The sequence below is a fragment of the Lycium barbarum genome, chromosome 3 (assembly GCF_019175385.1).
Source record: "Lycium barbarum isolate Lr01 chromosome 3, ASM1917538v2, whole genome shotgun sequence".
Lineage (NCBI taxonomy): Eukaryota > Viridiplantae > Streptophyta > Magnoliopsida > Solanales > Solanaceae > Lycium > Lycium barbarum.
In genome coordinates this window covers 147363935-147384321 of record NC_083339.1, presented here as the reverse complement: position 1 = coordinate 147384321, position 20387 = coordinate 147363935, and the positions used below count along the sequence as shown (strand labels likewise).

General features: G+C 32.9%; 1 protein-coding gene across 1 annotated transcript; it reads left to right on the top strand.

Annotated features, from left to right (window-relative positions):
- Positions 1-1395: 1395 nt before the first annotated feature.
- On the top strand, positions 1396-4804 carry LOC132633482 (protein IQ-DOMAIN 8-like). Its single transcript, XM_060349929.1, has 5 exons — positions 1396-1733; positions 2225-2479; positions 3235-3462; positions 3636-3743; positions 3840-4804. Exons 1-5 carry the CDS (start codon positions 1668-1670, stop codon positions 4464-4466), a joined length of 1284 nt encoding a protein of 427 aa, XP_060205912.1. The 5' UTR covers positions 1396-1667; the 3' UTR covers positions 4467-4804.
- The last annotated feature ends 15583 nt before the right edge of the window (positions 4805-20387 follow it).

Below are 20387 nucleotides of genomic sequence, written 5' to 3'. Positions count from 1 at the left end.
CAGGGTCCTGCTTTTGACTACATCAGTTTAATGTCAGGGACTACTTACAAGAAGCTAATTCTCATCGCCTGCTTGAAGAATTCAACCTAATGCCTCTGCATTGTCCTTGTGACATCTGGGACATACCGACCTCCTCTGTAGCTCATCACCAAGGGAAGCACATTTGTTTTCCAATTCAGAAGTCTGCTTGCGTCCAGTCAAGGACACAATAATTGTTATGAATTTAAAGCATGGGTGCTAATTCCTTAAGTATTTTTATTTTTGAGGTGTGAAAGAAATTCTTCGTAATATAATAAGACATAATGAGCTGTTGCGGAAAATGTGGAATGTCTCATGAAATTTTGAGATCCATTGCCGATTCATTTCTCATCCACCAATGAGCTAATCTAATAAATAATTAACTTTCAGTAGAAGGAGCCCAAACAATAAGCATTCAAGGATATCTGGCTAACTCCTGCATTTTCATATTTTCTTTTGTGATTTCCTCTATCAGTGATGCTTTCCTTTCCAAAATACTCAACTCCTCTTGAACCTGAAAATCACCACACATATCAATGTATTAAGTTTTCCCAATACTAATAACCAGACAATACAACAATAGAAGAAAGGATATGAGAACAGACAGGTCTAAGAAAAAGATAATAACTTGCCTGCCTATGAATATTTTGTTCAACTTGATAATAATTTGGATGAAGACGACAACTGTCCAAGTTATTTACTCGATTAGGTTTTGGATGAATAGAAAGGGAAATGCTGAAATGAGATGAAGGTGGCGAACAGGTGAAGTACTGAAGTGTTAGGGTTAAGAATCTTAGGGATTACACTTCATTTTTACGGATTTGGGCTGGACTTAAAATATTTTTACAATGGGCCTTTAGCCCTTTACTCTTTTAGGCCCTACAGACGTATAGTATTGGTAATTTAATTTCGGTATTCGGTATTTCCTGAATACCGAATGGTATAATTGTAAATACCGAATACCGAAACCGAAATACTGAATTTTATATTTTAGTACCGAATACCGAACCAAATTACCGAATTACCGAATACCGAAATAGCCAATTCGGTTCGGTAATTCGGTTTTCGGTATTTTATGCCCAGCCCTAATAAATACAAATTAAATAACTACATCCAAATAAGGTACCCTTAATATTTTTATAGTTGGAAATTAGGCGCACGAAGCCTACCATTTGCCCACGTAGTGCTGTTGATGCCGAGGCGCGGGGACTTATTTTGACTATTAATTGTACTTTACACTCAAATTTTAATAATTAAACTTTAACAGCATGTTTTAACTACCTTATTTTCAGGAAATTCCTTTCACTTTCCCACTAATGTATTTGTCGTGTGTCAGTTTAAACCAAGTAGGGAACACAAAAGTCCCTCCAAAACGCCGTCGTTCCACTTTCCACAAACTATCCGTTACAACTTTTCCTTTTCTACTCATCATTTTCGAAATTCAAAATTCAAAACCTAAAAAAAAAAAAAACTCCATAGCTGTAGTAATTAAAGCTCCCCAATCCCTACAAATCCCCAAATCCCAACGCTTCTCTTTAATTTTCAGACACCATTTTTCTAAAATTGTCTTCTTTTACTCCTCAAAACAAAAACCTTTATTCGAGCTGCAAAAACTGTACCAGTTCATCATTTTTCAAGAAACACGAAACATGGGTGGTTCAGGGAAGTGGATTAAATCATTAATCGGTCTAAAAAAGAACCAATCAAATGATCCTGTAAGTTGAATTCTCATCACTTTGTACTTTTTTACATTCTTAATTTTGATATGCTTTACTTGAGTCGAGGGTATATCTAAAACAGCCCCTCTACCTTCACAAGATAGAGGTTAGGTGGGGCGGATTTAAAGGGGAGTGACCCGAACACCCTCGATAAAAATTTCACTATATGTAGGGCAGATTTTCTCAGTTTATGTACATATATAAGTTTTGAAAACCCTAAACAACTGCAAAAGGGTAGCTCAAGCGGTCTAGGGTGTTCAAAATTCTCTCCAGTGCCCAGGTTCGATTCTTAGGGACAACATTTTTTCTTATATTTAGCTTTTATTGTTTTTTTCAAACCGCCTGAGTGAAAAATTCTAGATCCGCCACTGACTCTGTGTACATTCTACCCTCTCCAGACTCCAATTGTGGGACTTCACTGGGTATGTTGTTGTCGTTGTTGTTATTTTTTGTTAATTATAAATTGTTGTACATGGGGGGTTTTGTAGGAGAAGGGTGGTGTAAAGAACAGAAAATGGAAGCTGTGGAGGAGTGCATCGGGTGGAATAGCTGTGGCGTCGTCGAAAGGTGTAAAAGGTGGTGGCAATTTGGGAGATTCAGATGGATCTGAGTCTTCATTTCTGTCAGACAGTGCTTTGGCTGCTGCTATGGCTGCTGTGGTTAGAGCTCCACATAAGGATTTTGTTGTTGTGAAGCAAGAATGGGCTGCCCTTCGAATTCAGGCTGCGTTTCGGGGTTTTTTGGTAATTCAAAATTTTCCCTTTTCTCAATAATATCCTCTGCTTTTATCCTTTAAGATTCTGTTGAGATCTATGCAGGAAGAAATTTGAATGACTTGGGACCCAAAGCTGTTATTATTATTATTATTATTATTATTTTTTGTTGAAACTTGAAAATGTTCTGTTTGTTATACATTGTATGAACATGAAAGAAAACAGATCGTTGTTTTGGACAAAATTTGCTGAAAATAGTATCAGGAAAAATTAGGGATTTTTACGCAAATAGCCAGCCGAATTCACTATTTATCTTTTCTAGCCGGTATACACAGATTATTCATTGATTATACGTAATTATTCAGTTATTATATTTGGATTACTCATTGATTATACGTAATTATTCACTTATTATACATGGATTATACTTATATTATGCATCCGCCGGCTATTTCTAATTTAAGCGGTTGGGTGAGCGGCTATTTAGATTCACTCTTCAAAACGTTTAATCCTTGTGGTTTTCTTGCGGTTGTTTGAGATGAGCTTAAATGGAGCGATATAATCAGTGCTGATTCATATAGCCAATCCCGACTTGCTCGGGATTGAGGCATGGTTGTTGTACGGTATTCCTTGTATCATGTTTTTTTCCAACTTGATCTTTTGCAAATCTCGGGATTAAGGCTTGGTTGTTGTATGGTATTCCTTGCATCATGTTTTGCTTCGACTTAATTTTTTGCAAATGATTTACATAGCTAATTACATTTTTTAATCCTAATGATCGAAAGGCAAGACGTGCATTAAGGGCGCTGAAGGCAGTAGTTAGGCTACAAGCTATATTTCGTGGGCGACAGGTTAGACAGCAAGCTGCTGTAACCCTCAAATGTATGCAGGCTCTTGTTCGAGTGCAAGCTCGAGTTAGAGCCCGAAACAATCAAACATCCATTGATGGAGACGCGATGAAAGGGTCTAATGCTGATAACTGTAGCCAAGCTGATCCAATTAAGCAAGCCGAGGTATGTCTAGTTTCCACAAATCACTACAAAAAAACTGGAATTAGCGACGAATTTTGATATTTACAATTTACTTACGGAATTTGTCCGTCGCTAATTTATGTTTTTAGTAGCAGAATGAAATGCTAATATTAGTGTTTCATGAAATTGTCTAATTTTGACTTTTTTTTTTCCAGAGTGGATGGTGTGATAGCCCTGGCACAGTGGATGAAGTGAGGTCTAAGTTAAAAATGAGACAAGTAGGAGCAATCAAGAGAGAGAGGGCCATTACATATGCCCAACAGGTATTATATTTAATTCCTAAAACGTGTAATTTGATACAAAATTGCCCTATAGATGTAACTAACTGGCCTAAAAATAAATAAACTGATCTATTTCAGAAACTGAGAACAAATCCCAGCCTGAATTCAAGAACAAGGAAAGTGGAAACCCCTAATAAGATCAAGGTTAATGGGAATTCAACTTGGTTAGAACGTTGGATGGCGAATAAGCCATGGGAAAACAGATTGGTGGATGAATTCCATACTGATGCATCGGGGATGACCCCGAATTCTAGGAAACATGAAGATTATGATTCTGGATCTTTCACTGAGCGTAGTTTGGTGAACATTAGAAGGAATAACATGTCTACAAGGATATCTACAAGGGGACCAATAAGTTGTCAAATTGTCAATTCATCTTCTGAGTATTATCCGTATGATGATAGTACGACTTCTCATTCTTCCATGTCAACTTCTGAAACTCTCGGATCAAATCAGACTCCTCCAGAAGAGGGACATAGCAAGAAACCGAATTACATGAATCCTACGGAGTCTATTAAGGCAAAGGTTAAGCAGAGGAATTCGAGTTATTTGTCTCAGAGTATGCAAAGGAATTCAACTGATAACTTGCAATTGCATAGGAAATCAAGTCCACTTTCGAGGTCAATAGCAAGGGCAAGTGCTGATTGTGATCTTTATTCAGTTGATCTGTGTAAGGATCTCTACCCTCCCTCAAATGCAATTTAATCAACTAAACTGGAAGACGAGGGTGATTGATGAAAGGGGTTTCGTTGGTGAATTTTGTTTGTCCATTTAGCTCAACAACTTGTTGTGTCTTGATAGTGAAAGGAGTTAATTTGTTTACAGAATTTTAGTCTTTACCAATACATTATGCATTAGGTGAGATTTTACAAGCAGGTGACAGTTTCCTCTGGAAAGTTGATTTATACAAGGTCAAGAATGTTTTTAATGTATTATAATACTGTGTGCAATTGGATGGTTGTTTGTGAGCTGTTGGTCTCTGGTGTGAATAATTTGATGAATGTATTCTGCCTATTAAAGCAATTTAAAGAGTTCTCCGGCTACTTGTTCATTGCCTTAATATATTGGATGGATAATAGTTTCTTTTCCATGGTACCAAAGTTGCGTACACTATAGAGTTGGATAACAGCAGGTTCAAAGAAATGTGTATGGGTCATGAACTACTTTACTTAATAAGTTAACGACAAAGGTTTAAATTCGCCTTTGAATTATGCAAAATTGTCTACTTTTGCCCAGGGGCGGATCTACTAAGGAGGTGGGGAGTGCCACGCCACCCGCAAGCCTCGACCGAAACTCTATATATAGATATGTATATTTATATAAGAAACAGTATAAAAATTAAAAGTGCCACCTGTAGTAATAAAAGTGGCTGCAGTGCCGCTGGCAGAGGGCCTATTTTTTCTTCCATTTTGCAATCCGCATAATGAGCATTGTTTTAAATCTCATAACAATTCAGTCTCTACACAAGTCTACAACACATACTAGTTGACACTCTTCTTTTTTAAATGTTTGACTATTATATTTGTTTAATTAAGTGTAAAATAGTAGAAATTTTCTTAGAATAAAATAATAGAAAATTAGAAAGTTTCTTTTTTGGATATTCTCTCATCTCTCTCCTAGTAAACCAAGAATTCCTTCCCAAACAAAAATTGACCTCCGCCACTTTCCCCTGCTCCCGGTACACCTGTCACTACTTCACCACGGCTCCGCTTCCACCATTGTAGGCTCCCTTAGTTTCCTTGTTTATTTCTTTGCCCTATTTGGTTATTTTCTTTTTTTTTTCCCTCCATCAAGTATATATTTTTGTTTTGCTTCTGTTATAGTTAGTTGAATTTCGGTGTCCTCGTTAAGTTTTGTTGTCATTTTTTGTTTTGTTTTTTTATTATGTATTGTTTAATTTATTTCATAGAGCGAGATGTATTTACAAATGTAAGTAATGATGTCATTGAATTGAACAGAATTAATTCAAAATGGATCAATCCAACTGAGCGTAGACCTTAATTCAATCTAATTAACTAGCGGTAGGTTTGCATTAAAGGTAGTGCACTACTAAGAACGCACCTTTTCCGAGGAACAAACCCGACGGATAGTTATGTATTGAAAATCATCATCTCAGGAAAAAAATCGATAGACTCCCTTCGATTCGATAGCCTCCACCAGTAAATAAATTAAGAGACAAGATGGTATTAGAACATTTTATATAATTGTTGCGCATTTTTGAGCAAAATTAACCTACGGACGTCCGTCGGCTTCATTAAGAAAAATTGAGAAAACAATATCATTTTTATATAGTGTCCGTTAGTTATCTTAATGGAATAGTAGACTAACAACGTCCGTCAATATTTATCACTCGAAAATTCAATTTCAGTCATAATAGTACCCGCAGTAATTAAATCTTGAATCCGCCTTTGCTTTTGCCCCTCCTAAAGTTGGGTGTGAAACTGCCCATAGTTACAAACTGTCCTACATTTGCCGTTTTTCACTAACGGAAAATGATTAGCACCACAAATCACCTCATTATAATTAAAGAAGAGCATAAATGATCATTTCACATAGTTCAGGGATATATTTGGATCTTTTCCCAAGAAAAAAGAAAGAAAATACTTTAACTTGCATCGTATCTTTCTCCTTCATCAATAATTCTACCAAGAGTAAGGAATCACCATTTCTTCATATTCAATTGATAATAATAAGACAGCAGAGAAAACAATATTTCATTCTGCTAGTCCTAAATCACAACTATAAGGTTCTGAAGCCGAGTTTATAAAATCTATTTGTAGGTCCAAATTTTGGGCTTGCTTAAAGAATGGATCACATGCATCAATTGGTTGATATATGGACCATGAAGAACGAAATAATGACATCTTATGAAAATGTAATAGGGGCATGTGTTCTAACTTCTAATTAGAGAAGAAATGATAATGAATCTCATATTGAAGGTTTCAAACTTCTTCCCATTTTTCTGCTTCAAATAATAGACTACTCAAAGAGAAGCATATATCGTTGGTGAGTCCCAATCTCAAGAAGGACATTTGAGCAGTTCAGAGAGGAATCTTTAATCCATTTTTTAAAAATAAAATAAAAAATGAAGTTTGACTATTTACTTATAAGATCTTGAGCTTGAAACATAAGTTATATGCGTGTGAGGATTTGGTAGGTATTATGTCGGTTAAAAGATTCCAGGGAAGGAAATAATTGATAAGAAAAGCCAAATTAGTACTATTATATTTTTCGATTTTGGAATTTAAAATGTAACAAATTTTCACACTATCTGTGTATCTTAACATGTGCCGTATATAAGTATTTGCACAAGTGGCATTGATTTGTCATCAATAGTTTGTATATGGAGCTGCGAGGTTCTACAAGCTTTTAACTCTTGTTTTAAATTGATGTTTACTTTGCATTATTATTCAAAAGGTGTCAATTTTTACTTTACTAGATTAGTGCAATAAGTTCAGGTCCAGGCTTGAAACGAAAAAAAAAAAAGGAAGAGAGAGAACGAGAAGGGGTCGCCCAAAGCTGTAAAGATAAGGTATAATAATAAAGAAAATCTATACAAATTCATATTCCATGGTGGGATTATCAATTAGACGTGATTGGAAAAAACAGTCTATCTACTCTTCTTTTTTGGTCTTTCTGTTATGAATAGTTATCTATAATTATCTTTTAAGGTAATTTGATGTTATGAATAGTTATCTATAATTATCTTTTAAGGTAATTTGATAGTATAATTTTTTTTAACACATTTAATGTATAGAAGTGTCTCTCTACCACCCTAGGTAGGGGTAAGGTCTGCATGCACTCTACCCTTGACAGACCTTATTTTGTGGGATTATACTGGGTAATTGTTGTTGTTGTTAATGTATAGAAGTGGGCCAACAATGGCTACATGTAGTGCACAATACAATTTCCCAAGCATCTTGTTTACGTGTTTGTTTACTATGTTTAGCAGTAAATTATTGTGGAGATCGGTTTGTCTAGCATTATTTTTGGCAATTTTAATTTTAGAAAGGCACTTTGATTTAAGATGTTGAAGATTATGTTTGAACTTTGAACAGCTATAAATACTATTTCGAGTTCCACAAAATTGGCTGATAAGAAGTAATATGCAGTGTTTTTGTAAGTTTTGTCTTCATCGTTAAATTGATATCTCAAGATTCTACCTAGCATAGGTATCCAATGCTCTGTGTGCTGTAAGAATTGTAGCCTGATGAGTTTATTAAGTTGATCAATAGAGTTATCTACATCAATAGACAATAGTGCAAATATATTTTGCACTGTTACTGTAATTTGATTTATTAAGACAGTTACAAAAGATAGCAGATACCTAAGTGGATAATTAATTAGAGTTTAAGTTTTATATATTGAGTTTATTCTATTTATATCATCAGGTAAAATTAATTTACATTAACAAGTAACTCTTCGTAGAAGCCTGAAAATAGTTAATTGAAAATTTGAGTAATTAATTTAACTCCAATGTATAGCTTGGGGTTTCTTTTGTCCTCCATTTGATTTTCCTTTTATTGTAGCTACTAAAATCAGGTAAAAAAGTCGAGGGTCAAAACAGTGGTACGTTCGTCGGTTATGGAGTAAAATCGAAAAAGAATTGACAGACTGTCTCAGTTAAAATCTAGTTAGGGATGTTCGTCAGTTATATAGATAAAAGATAAATAACTCTTAGATGTCCGCTGATTCTGGTTAATGCATTCAATAATGTTTTCTTTTTTATCCCATGTTTGATCTCCGCCGACTAATTTGAATTTATGAAATTTCACTTTCGGTGATAATTGCTCCCTGCAATTTCTTTCTCAAAGCTCAAATCTAGTATCTCTGATTTAAGATTGAATAATACTTACCACCCATTCTAATCTTTGATATGATGCATGCATTCACTAATGTCTACTCAAACTGAAACACGCTAAAATTGAAACAAAAAAATAAGTGTGTGAAAGTGACAAACAAGTGCCAAAAAGTTATGATTTTTTTAAGAGAGAAAACAAGAATATGTTGATGGGAATTTCCTTGGTTCATATAATAAGTTGGGATAAGAACAAAAGTGAAGCAGAGAGTGTGTCCCCTGTTGGCTCAATTAATAAAGCAAACCATTAATTGTTGCATGTGCAAACTAGAAAAATTCAAAAATCTTGTTTGGACCTTTTTTTTCTTAACTTCCATCTCAAGCATCAAAACATTCTCATACCTCCCATGCAATTTAACTTTTTGCTTTCTGAAGCAAGTCTTGAAAAATAATAAAAGACCATTTCAAACATTTGGTCCCATTTGTTTTGCTTTTTTTAAATCTATTTTTTTTTTTACCGTTAACCGTATATTTGAATGCTCATTTTCAACGACGGTTATTGGATATCTATGCATTTAATGCGGTTCGTGGTGGTCGATATATTCCAAACTTGCCTACATGATCTTATGCATTGACGAAACTGCTTCCTCTTTTTAGAGATCTACTCATGGTAGGCTTTTCCCCTATCCCACGTCTGAAGGAAAAAAAAGAGATTTTAAAAAATATAAAACGTTATGTTACTTTTGCAGTACTATTTTCATGTTACCAGTTCACCATTAATACATCTAATATAATTTGAAATAAGCGGTTCCAATTTTGATCTTCAGTATTTGGTGTTAGGAATTCACCTACAAGATTAATCTTGATTTGCACAATAGAAAGTTCACGATAAAGATGTTTCCTTATCGAAGAGGAGTACTCAATTCCCAAGGTTCAAATTTAAGACCTCAAATTAACAATAAAAAACCGTTATCAGTACCGTTTTGTATTGGATTAAGCAATCCTACAATGAAGATTCATTGAAATTGTTTCTCCCATTACGTTGGGGGATTGGGGATGGGAATAGGAAATAGTATGAACCCAATTTACACATATTATATGGAAGAATTGTACTGATACTATTAGACCATAGACACTAGTGATGCATTTTTTTTATGATTCGTATTGCTCCCAAACGCACACGAAAGTATATGCAGTCGTACAAGTAATATAGACTGTTAAGTCCAGATATCGATCCCACAAAGACTTAGATTCTACAGTTAACCTAATTCAAATCTGAATAAAACTATTCAAGAAAGTGAAAATCAAGGTGTTTGTTGTAACTAAACTAAAACTGAAAATTAAACAATTTATGATGGGTGTTTTTGTGACTGAAAGTATTTTTGACAACAACTATAAGATTTATCAGATGAGAGAAAAGTTCCAGGGTCATGGCTTTCGACAATCCAGTTGATCTTTTGACAGTTCTACCTATCTTATTTCCTGTGTTATTAGTTGACGGATTAATTGTAGCTTTATGACAATTTCTCGAACTACTCACAAGCCTGTAGATGTTACTATAACGCCTATATGTGATGACCCGCCACGTCATCATGCCACCTAAGTGCCATTTGGAGCTATTTTTGCCATGTGGAGGCTTACATGGAAAAAAAAAGTCTAGCATGTGTTCGATGATTCTAGAGCTATAGAGATTCATGTAGAGATGCTCTAGATATTTATGAACTTCCTAGAAGATTTCTTAGGAAGACCTTAGAACATTCTAGCCTAGTAGATAATTCTAGAGTAGGGACTTCTTTGTAAATAAGTAGGGACTTATACATTAATTATTATTTGCATACTAGTCCGTAGGTGAGTAGTATAAATAAAGGAGCATCCATTAATAAAAAATCATCAAGCAAAATCAATTAAGTCTTCTATAATAAAAAGCTTCCTTCTAGCAAATTTCTCTTGTCTTTCTTAATTACTATTCCCTTAGCAATCTTGAGTGTAGTAAACTAGGCTGACTTGGCATAGCAAGATCGTGAGCAAGTTGTGCAAGAACGTGAGTTGGTTGTCAAGTGCCGCACGTGCGCTTAGTTGAAGACTAAGGACGTGACATATATCTCTATGGTCATCAGAGGTAACAAGAACGAATTTAATTCTCCGTATTCAACTAAGTAGGGCTAAATGGTATATCTCTATCCTCAGTAGCGAAGTGATTCAATCGAATAAACTCTATTTATTCTTATTACGTACGTGAATTCCCTTTCTCAAGTCCAATTCACGCACCACAGATAGTGTTCAACTATTGACCAAATAATCAAACAATTAAGATCAAGAATAAATAAGCAACCCAAAAATATAGAAATTTAATTAATAGAAAGTGTCGTCAAACCAACTATCATGTCTTTCGCCACAACCCTAGAATTAAGAAGTTTAGCGACTCATGAATCTCAATGAACAACAAGAATTCATGAATAATCTAGGGTTAAAAAGATGAAAATAAAATAAAATCTAGAGAGAAAGTAATATGACGGCTTACAAGTCCTGGAATAATCCTAACCCACCATTAATAACGAACAAAACATCTATTTATAGTTTAGGGCTGTTAATCAAATAAAAGGGTCCTAATCCTAATTAAAATAGGACAAAATTGGGCCTTTCCGCGTTGGCCACGCGTCGCGGGTCCAACGCAGGGTCTTCAGTGATTTTAGTCCCTATTTGTGCTGAGCCCGCGACGTGGGCTTGACATCTGAGTGAGAAGTTCTGCAGCTTGACATTTTCGTCATGGACCTGCGACGCGGGGTTGACACCTGAGTGCCACTTCGTGTTACATCCGCGACGCGGGGCTGGCACATTTGTGCTCAATCCTTCCAGAATCTCTCCTAAGTGTTGCAAGCTCTTCTCGTTCGCTCGTGCACATAAGATAACCTTCAGAATCAAGCAAAACTACTCGATTTCCCGTCGTTTGTCTCCATCGTACCTAGACACATAAAATATAGTGACATAAACTCAAGTACGACGATTTCCTCATATATTAGGCAATACAAGTCTTAAGAATGGGATGTAAAAGGACACGAAACATAAATATTTGTGTCAAATAGCAATTCGCAACTCACAGACCATTTCTTATGAACCATTATAATTTGAATATGACTAGAAAATGGCCCTACAAATGTCTCATTTATTTTATTTACTGCTACTACTACTACTAATATTTTGTGCTAGTTATTACTGATCTTATCATATAACCAAAATAACTTGTAATCGACCATGAAACCGAAAATTATTAATGAAATGCCAACACTTTAACTCCCATCCTTGTCAAACCAGGAAGGAAGAAATTATGTTTCTAATGATGCTATACTGCAACTAAGTTGAAGTTACGTTTTTTTTTTTCTCGGGTTTAGAACTACATTCCGATATACAGATCGACTGTAATTAGATGAATTCTTCCTTTTTAGAATCATTACAAATATTAAGCAGGTTATAAATATATTGTCTTCTCCTTTCTGAAATAGTTCCGTGGTTATGAGATCATAATTAGTGTCAATATTTTTATGCTCTCCAACCCTAAAAAGAAAAAGAAAAGATATATATATTCCTCATTAGCGGGGGTGCAAACTATAAAAGTTAAGCTGTAACTCTCATTTTTGGTTAAAAAATTGAACAAGTACTTAGAGTGAGTTTGAGAACGCAAGTTACATTTGATGTTTCCTTTTACTTTGATGCAATATTTTAGGAATTTCTAATTAGGTGTGACATTCTCGGAAGGATGATTTGATAGGCTATAATTTGTCCGATTAATTAAGATAACATAGGATTAAGCAACAGGCATGAAATTACCTAAAATCAAATCATATGTTCATATGTACAGCAAGAGAATCTGGTTTGCTTAGTTCAAAAGCCAGACCTGGTACCTTGTTTTCTACAGAGCTTAGAGTTAGTCGCGTATTAATCCCTATTTTTTTTATTTATTTTTTTAACTTTAAGAGTTTTAGTTATACGTATTATACAGAGGAAGATTCATGATTTGAACATTATGAGTTCGAGTTCAGAATACAATTCATTCGATTTATTGAGTTTGAAATCTATAATTTGTATTTATTTAATAAAAAACTTTTAGCACATACACAAAGTCCATACCAAAATATTTGGTTAGAACGAATCCGTAGTTTATACTCTGTATTACTATATAGGCCTCTAATATCAATTGTGTGCAAAATATTACAACTTTAGTGTATTTTAAATTTTTGTAATATCCGCGCCCCCCACTCTTTTACTTCTAGATTTATTTGCGGTCCTTATATATCTTTGACCACCACTATGTTCTTCATTAGATGAATGTTAATTAACTACAGCGTAACTAGAGACCCCACGTACCTATCCACTGATCAATTCAACTTTCACAATTTTCTTCTGTAACTACAACTATCCACCTAACTCAACTTCCACAAACCACAATTTTCTTTATAACTGCAACTATCCAAAGGTGACTTCCATATTAAGGTATGGATCTAGTAGCTCAACTAGTTGGCTACCTAAATTTTTATCTTGTTGGTGAGGGATTGAATTCCCATGTTGTATAATCCCGTCCCCCATTTCCCCTTCCGCTACCCCTATGTAATAATATTTTTTTAAAAAAAAAAAACTTCCATATTAAGAAAAACGGAGGTTTACTGGTAGAAAAATTAACTTAAATAATCACTCAACTGGTTAAACTAAATATATCCATTACGGAAAAGTCACTATTTTCCCGCTGCAAAATGTTCATTGGCTATTCTCACCGAATGTTGGTAGGAGAAGCCTAAATAGAAGTCTAAACACACATAAAAAATTAGGGAAGTTTCCGAGAGTTTCACTGGGAACTGTTTCCTTCCATGCGTTTTGTAGTGGCTAGTTCGGTGGGAATGAGGTGGGAAAAATCATATTTTATAGCAAAAATTTCCCGTTGAATATTGGTAGGAAAACCCTTTTTTTCTAGTAGTGATCCGGCAATTGTATAATATAGGATTAATTTCATATATAATATGAGTATAAACTTGTATAATTAATATATATAATCTATTTGTACCGACTAAAAAAGTAAATAATAAATCCGAATGGCTATTTATACAAATATACCTTAGTTGTATCTTCTTTGAGCTGAAAGTCTCTCGGAAACAATCTCTAGCTACCTTCTCAAAGTCGGAGTAAGGTTTGTGCACACACTATTCTGCCTAGACCCTAATTGTGTGATTACATTGAGTTTGTTACTGTTGTTTTTCTATTCCTTAGTTGTATCCGAATTTTCAACTAATTATATTACGTATTTCTGTAATATATAAGCGTGAAGATGAGACGAACACAGCTACACATATTGTACCAAAAGTTGTCTGTGTTTTACATTAAATTTGAACTTATTTCAATTGTACTTGGTTTCTTTCCTTTTTTTTTTTTTCAGTTGTGGGTCCACTTCATTTAAGAAGTACTACTACTTGGTTGGCCACCTGCACATGTGTATTCCACTTTTACGTTATCATATTTCTTTACTTCTACACTTCATTTTATTACTCTATTATAGAAAGCCTATGAAATTGTACTCTAAGCAGGGACTAACATGTGTACATTTCATAAGTTTATCATTAATTCTACCTCTTGTGTGATTATTTTTTAGGTCCCCACGTATCCACAGTGTCTCAATTGTCCTTTCATTTCCTTCATTTGGCATATACTCCCTATGTTTCAATTTAAGTGTGTAAGTTTGACTAAACAATAACAATAGACTTTTGAATCTTGTGGTTTTAAATTAAAAATGTGTACGATATAATAAAATATCTTTTGAATCTTGTGATTATAAACTTGACATATAGGACATTTGAATTTTCAACTTACTAAATATAGAAGAGGCGGACATAACCAAAATAAGACAAATTTTAACAACAATTGAGAAATTAAGGGAAAAAATAAGAGGAAAAGAAATAAAATATGGAGACTCGCTAAGGAGTTTCATTTGTGGATTGCTTCTTCGCTTAATTGTTTCTCCTCTTAATTTTTTCATTGCTCCTCTTTTCTTTGATATTTAGTTTTCCATTTTGTTGCTTATTTTATTCTTCTTTGCAATTGTCTGGTTATTGTTTCTTCACCTTTTCAAAATTTATTATTTTATATTTTCATTTAGCAATTTGAGATTTTTACTTAGTGATTAAAATTATATGATTTACCATATTACGTCCATTTTTTTAATTTAAACTTTACCATTTAGTCAATGATTAGTTAGGATATATCCTATTTCATTTTTTTTAATTTTTGACTAAGTCTCTTTAAATAATTAAATTGATTAAATATGATGATTAATCATGTTAGGCTCCGTGCAAATAAAATATATTATATGTTTAATATATATCTAGTGACTTGATGCAAAAAGTCCACCATTGAATTGAATTTAATAAGAGAATTTCGTAAGTACAAGCAACTTTCCAATATTATTAAGAAAGAAGGGACTACATATGGCTTTTTCTTTGATGATACTACTGCTACAGTACTACAACTTAACAATGTTAGTGTAATCGTAATCGTTACCAACAGGCTTAATCATTGCTCATCGTCATGTGGCTTTTTCACTGCATCATCTGATTCTTTCTTCATCTCAATCACTAGCTACCACGTCATTAATACTGTACTTATTGTACTTTTGCAAGCATACTTAGCACTGAACTTAACACACCATTTTCAACTGGAGTACTTTCTCCAATCATGACTCTACTTCGGGTACGGCCCCAAAATGACACTTTTTTGGATTTTGAAGACAAAAATGGTATGTCTCCTTTTCTTTATACCAAAAGAGGTTTTTCGTTGGTTATCCAACGAAATGTTAAGCCCATTTAACATTTCCGTCAAATGTTAAAAAAAAAAAAAAGTATTTCGTTAGGTAGGTGGCGAAATACAATTTTTTTGTATTTTTTTTGTATTTCGCCATCTAACTAGCGAAATGTAATTCATTTTTTTCCTTTTTTTGTTTTTTTTTTAAATCCACTTTTTCGTGTTTTTTTTTTAAGTTTCCTAAAATAACATTATGAAAATATAAATTTTTTAGGACACAAAAAAATCAATTTTCCTGATTTATTGTTTCAGATATTTTAATTAATTAAAAAAATCCAATTTTTCACTTCTTTTCAAAAAGCAGGTTTAAATTTAAATTTGTATCAATACAATTTTAACATTTGACGGAAATACAAAAAGGAAACACAAAAAAAATAAAAATAAAATTGTATTTCGTTAGGTAGGTAACGAAATACAATTTTTTTTTTTTAACATTTGACGGAAATACAAAAAGGAAACACAAAAAAAAAAAAAAAAAAAAAAAATTGTATTTCGTTAGGTAGGTAACGAAATACAATTTTTTTTATTTTTTTTTTAACATTTGACGGAAATACAAAAAGGAAACACAAAAAAAAAAAAAAAAATTGTATTTCGTTAGGTAGGTAACGAAATACAATTTTTTTTTATTTTGTTTTTAACATTTGACGGAAATACAAAAAGGAAACACAAAAAAAAATAAAAAAACTTGTATTTCGTTACCTACCTAACGAAATACAATTTTTTTTTTATTTTTTTTTGTATTTCGCCACCTAACTAGCGAAATGTAATTCATTTTGTTTCCTTTTTTTTTTAATCCACTTTTTCGTGTGTTTTTTTTTTAAGTTTTATAAAATAAAATTATGAAAATATAAATTTTTTAGGACACAAAAAAATCAATTTTCCTGATTTACTGTTTCAGATATTTTAATTAATTAAAAAAATCCATTTTTTCATTTCTTTTCAAAAAGCAGGTTTAAAAAATGAGATTCATTTTTCCTGATTCTAAAAAAACTATTTTCCAAATTTAAAAAAAAAAAATTTGCCAGTAATAAAATGCCATAATTTACATATTTTAAAAAAAAAATTAGTATTGACCGTTAGTCAAATGGCATAAATGAGCCAAAAAAGTTGAATTGAGGGGTATTCGTAGCAAAATAGATGAATGGAGGGTATTTTTAGACCTTTTCTAACAGTTCAGGAGCATTTTTGCCATTTCTGTTAAATTTTTAACAAAATATTTGGGAGTTGACTGAAAGCACACCACTTGTGCAAACATAACGCTCCATGTAAGAGAACATATATAGTTTTAGGTCCAAACCTAAATGTAATATACTATTTTGATCCTTTTCTCGAAAACTAAATTGTAACGGCGCGGTTAAGTCCAATAACACAGTAAAATACTACGTTAAATATTATTTTTTGTACAAAGCAGTATTTTACTGCAGTAGTTTTGGAAACTTTAGGTTTAAATGTTATATTTTTGTAAGGTTATTTTAGAACTTTATATGTCGAGAAAATTAGTCAGCTTTATTTTCAAAAATTGAAACCACATAAGTGAAATTGACATTCACAGCTACATTACTCCGAAATTTTTATTTTGAAGTCTATTGCGCATCATCATATTATAAGTAAAGAAAACTGAAAATTTCCCGCCAATTTGGGGGAAAATTAAAATTGGAAGGGAAAAAAGAGGTTTTCTAGAAAATCGGCCCGGCCGCGGTTTGCGCTGCTAGATCTCGGAAAAATATGCAAAATAAAAAAAAATTGCATAAATCGGATATCCGAGCGCAAAGTTACGACTGTTTAAAGTTTCACCAATTTACAACTACTCTTTCTCCTATATTTTTTAACTATGTTTTTATCTAATTGACTTAGATTTATATTCAAAATAAAGTTATGTCTTGAAATGAAAAATTAATTTTTTTTAATTAATTAAAATATCTGAAATAATAAATCAGGAAAATTGATTTTTTTGCATCCTAAAAAATTTATATTTTCATAATTTTATTTTAGGAAACTTAAAAAAAACACGAAAAAGTGGATTTAAAAAAAACAAAAAAAGGAAAAAAAATGAATTACATTTCGCTAGTTAGGTGGCGAAATACAAAAACAAATATAAAAAAATTGTATTTCGCCACCTACCTAACGAAATACAATTTTTTTTTTTTAACATTTGACAGAAATGTTAAATGGGCTTAACATTTCGTTGAATAACCAACGAAAAGCCCCTTTTGGTATAAAAAAAAGGAGACATACCATTTTTGTCTTCAAGGTCCAAAAAAGTGTCATTTTGGCGCCGGACTCACTCTACTTCCCTTTTTTAAACTTATATTCTCCTCTTGTCCAAAGAAAAAATTAAATGGATAAATAATATTGAATTTAACTTAGTTATACAGGAGTATTCAACTTGTTGTAACATGTTTAATTGCCAAACTTATTTTCTAGCAAGGTTATTAATTAATTTCGCTTATTGTGAACGGTTGTGTATATTTTCTTAAATGATTTTATATGTCAAAATTCTTTAACCCATTACCAGAAAATAGCTCATTTCCGATGGAATTTGGCTCTACATTAATGTTTATGATGAACTTTCCATCAAAAATCCCTGACGAGCTGTGTTGTTCGTATATAGCTATTAAGAAAATGACATTTTAGGCCCACTATCATCAAAGTAATTTGGCTCTACACTGCATCCTCTTCGGTCTTCACCAGGCTAAAGATATAGGTAGAAGGGAAGAACATAGACACATGGACCACCTACTTATTTAGATGTTAACTACGCACTAGTACCATTCATGAACTTTTTTGTTGCAAACGAACCATATTCGTATTCGTAATTAATCATGACACTTCCGATGTTCTTACCCTACCCTTCATGAGCCCCAAATTAATTATAAAACATACAATTATTGTTTAGATAATATGCGACATAGTTATTAGTATGACAATATTTTCATGCTTGCTTCATAAGAGGGCTTCTAGTTTATAAGCCAAGAAGTCTGTTAATCCTTCTCTATTAACTCTTCTCCGTCATAACCGTCATAAATAGAGCTGGCAGTTTGAATTCATATTTAGAAAATTAGCCCATTTAGCTCACATTTTAGTGAGTTGGGTCACTCATATTTTAGGTGGATAAACATGAGCTTCAAGTCTCTTTCTAACACATAAAAATATGGGCAAATATGAGTAAAATATGAGTATCCATATAAGAATGCACTAGACCCAATAACAACTCATTTCGAGAATGAGAAATTTCTTTCTTACTTCCCACACCAACCCTTACGCCCCACCCCTCCATGACCCCCCTCCCCCAACATTTTCTATTACTTTATTTTATTTCTTTAAAAAGTAAGAAATTTTTTTTCTTAACGCCTCCTCCTCCTACCGTTTTTTTTTTTAATTTCATATACCTTATTTTACTTTTATAAAAAAAATTATAGAATTTTTTTTCTTACCTCCCGATTTGACCCCTACCCCCGCAACCCCAACACATTTTATCTTTTATACAAATTGAAAAAAATTCTTACTCCCCACCCCACCCCCAAATTTCAATTTCATACATTTTACATTTATAAAACAATTATAAAAACTGGAAAAACAATTCTTACCCCCACCCCCAAAATTTCAATTTCACATATTTTACTTTTATAAAAATGAAGAAAAAAAATTCCTACCGCCCCTCTCCCCCAACCCAAATTTCTATTTCATATATTTTACTTTTATAAAAAATTTATAAAAACTGGAAGGAAAAAAAATTCTTACCCCCAATCCCCTCGCCCCTAAATTTCAATTTCATATATTTTATTTTTATAAAAAGTGGAAAAAAAATTTATTACCCCCCACCCCACCCGTCCATGATCCCTTCCCTCCCAAAATTCAATTTCATATATTTTACTTTTATAAAGTCAAATTTCAATTTCATATATTTTACTTTTAAAAAGATCTCTACCCCAATCCCCCCCCCCCCCCCTTTAAATTTCAATTTCATATATTTTATTTTTATAAAAAAATGGAAAAACAATTCTTACCCCCCACCCCACCCCCTCCACGACCTCCCTCCCCCCCCCCCCCCCCCCTCCCTCATTTCAATTTCATATAATTTACTTTTATAAAAATTTAATAAAAAATGGAAAAAAAATTCATCCCCCCACTCTTGAAATTTCTATTTCAAAATACCATTTATGAATATATGAAAAAATTAATTTAACTTGACAAAAAGAAAAAAAAATATAACATTACACTTAAAATAATATTACACTTGTATAATATGGGCTAACCCAGAACCAAAACATCCATTTATCACCGAACCTATATTTACTCACATGAAATATTGGCGGTTTGAAACTCAACCCGTTTTTGTTCAAACCATTTTTCAACCAAACCCACCCAATTGTCACCCCTAGTCATAAGCATCACAGTATGGAATTACATAGCTCTCCATTACTATAATTTTGTACACATATTATTATTTTTTACGATATTTCGACAAAATTCATGAGAGGTAGCCTCGTCAAAAACTGTTAGCAATAAATATCCGTCTTAAATTTCAAATTATGAATAGTGCTGTGACGAAAACATGGCAGTACGTGTACTACACTCAGGGGAAGAGCCAGGTAGGAGCAAGGGGATTCATTCGAACCTCCTTTGGCAAAAAAAAAATCACTTTATTTCAAGGTTAAAATTCATGTATTTATAGTCGATGTTAAATCACCTTGACTTCTTCATTTTTTTTTTACTTCATCATATTTTGAAACCTCGTAATGAAAATCCTGACTATTCCATGAGTCTACACTATATCACTACATTCTGAAACACAACTATAGCTATGAATCATTAATATGCAAACTATTGCTATATTTCATAACTATGCTCTAAATAATAGCAATTTGTGAAATTTTCTAGAAAGGCAAATGTGGTATGGAGTGGCTCCCACTAAGCCCGTTAACTGGTTTGGACTGGTAAACGGTTATAAAACCGAAACCTTCCACCGGTTCCGGTTAACTGGTTCC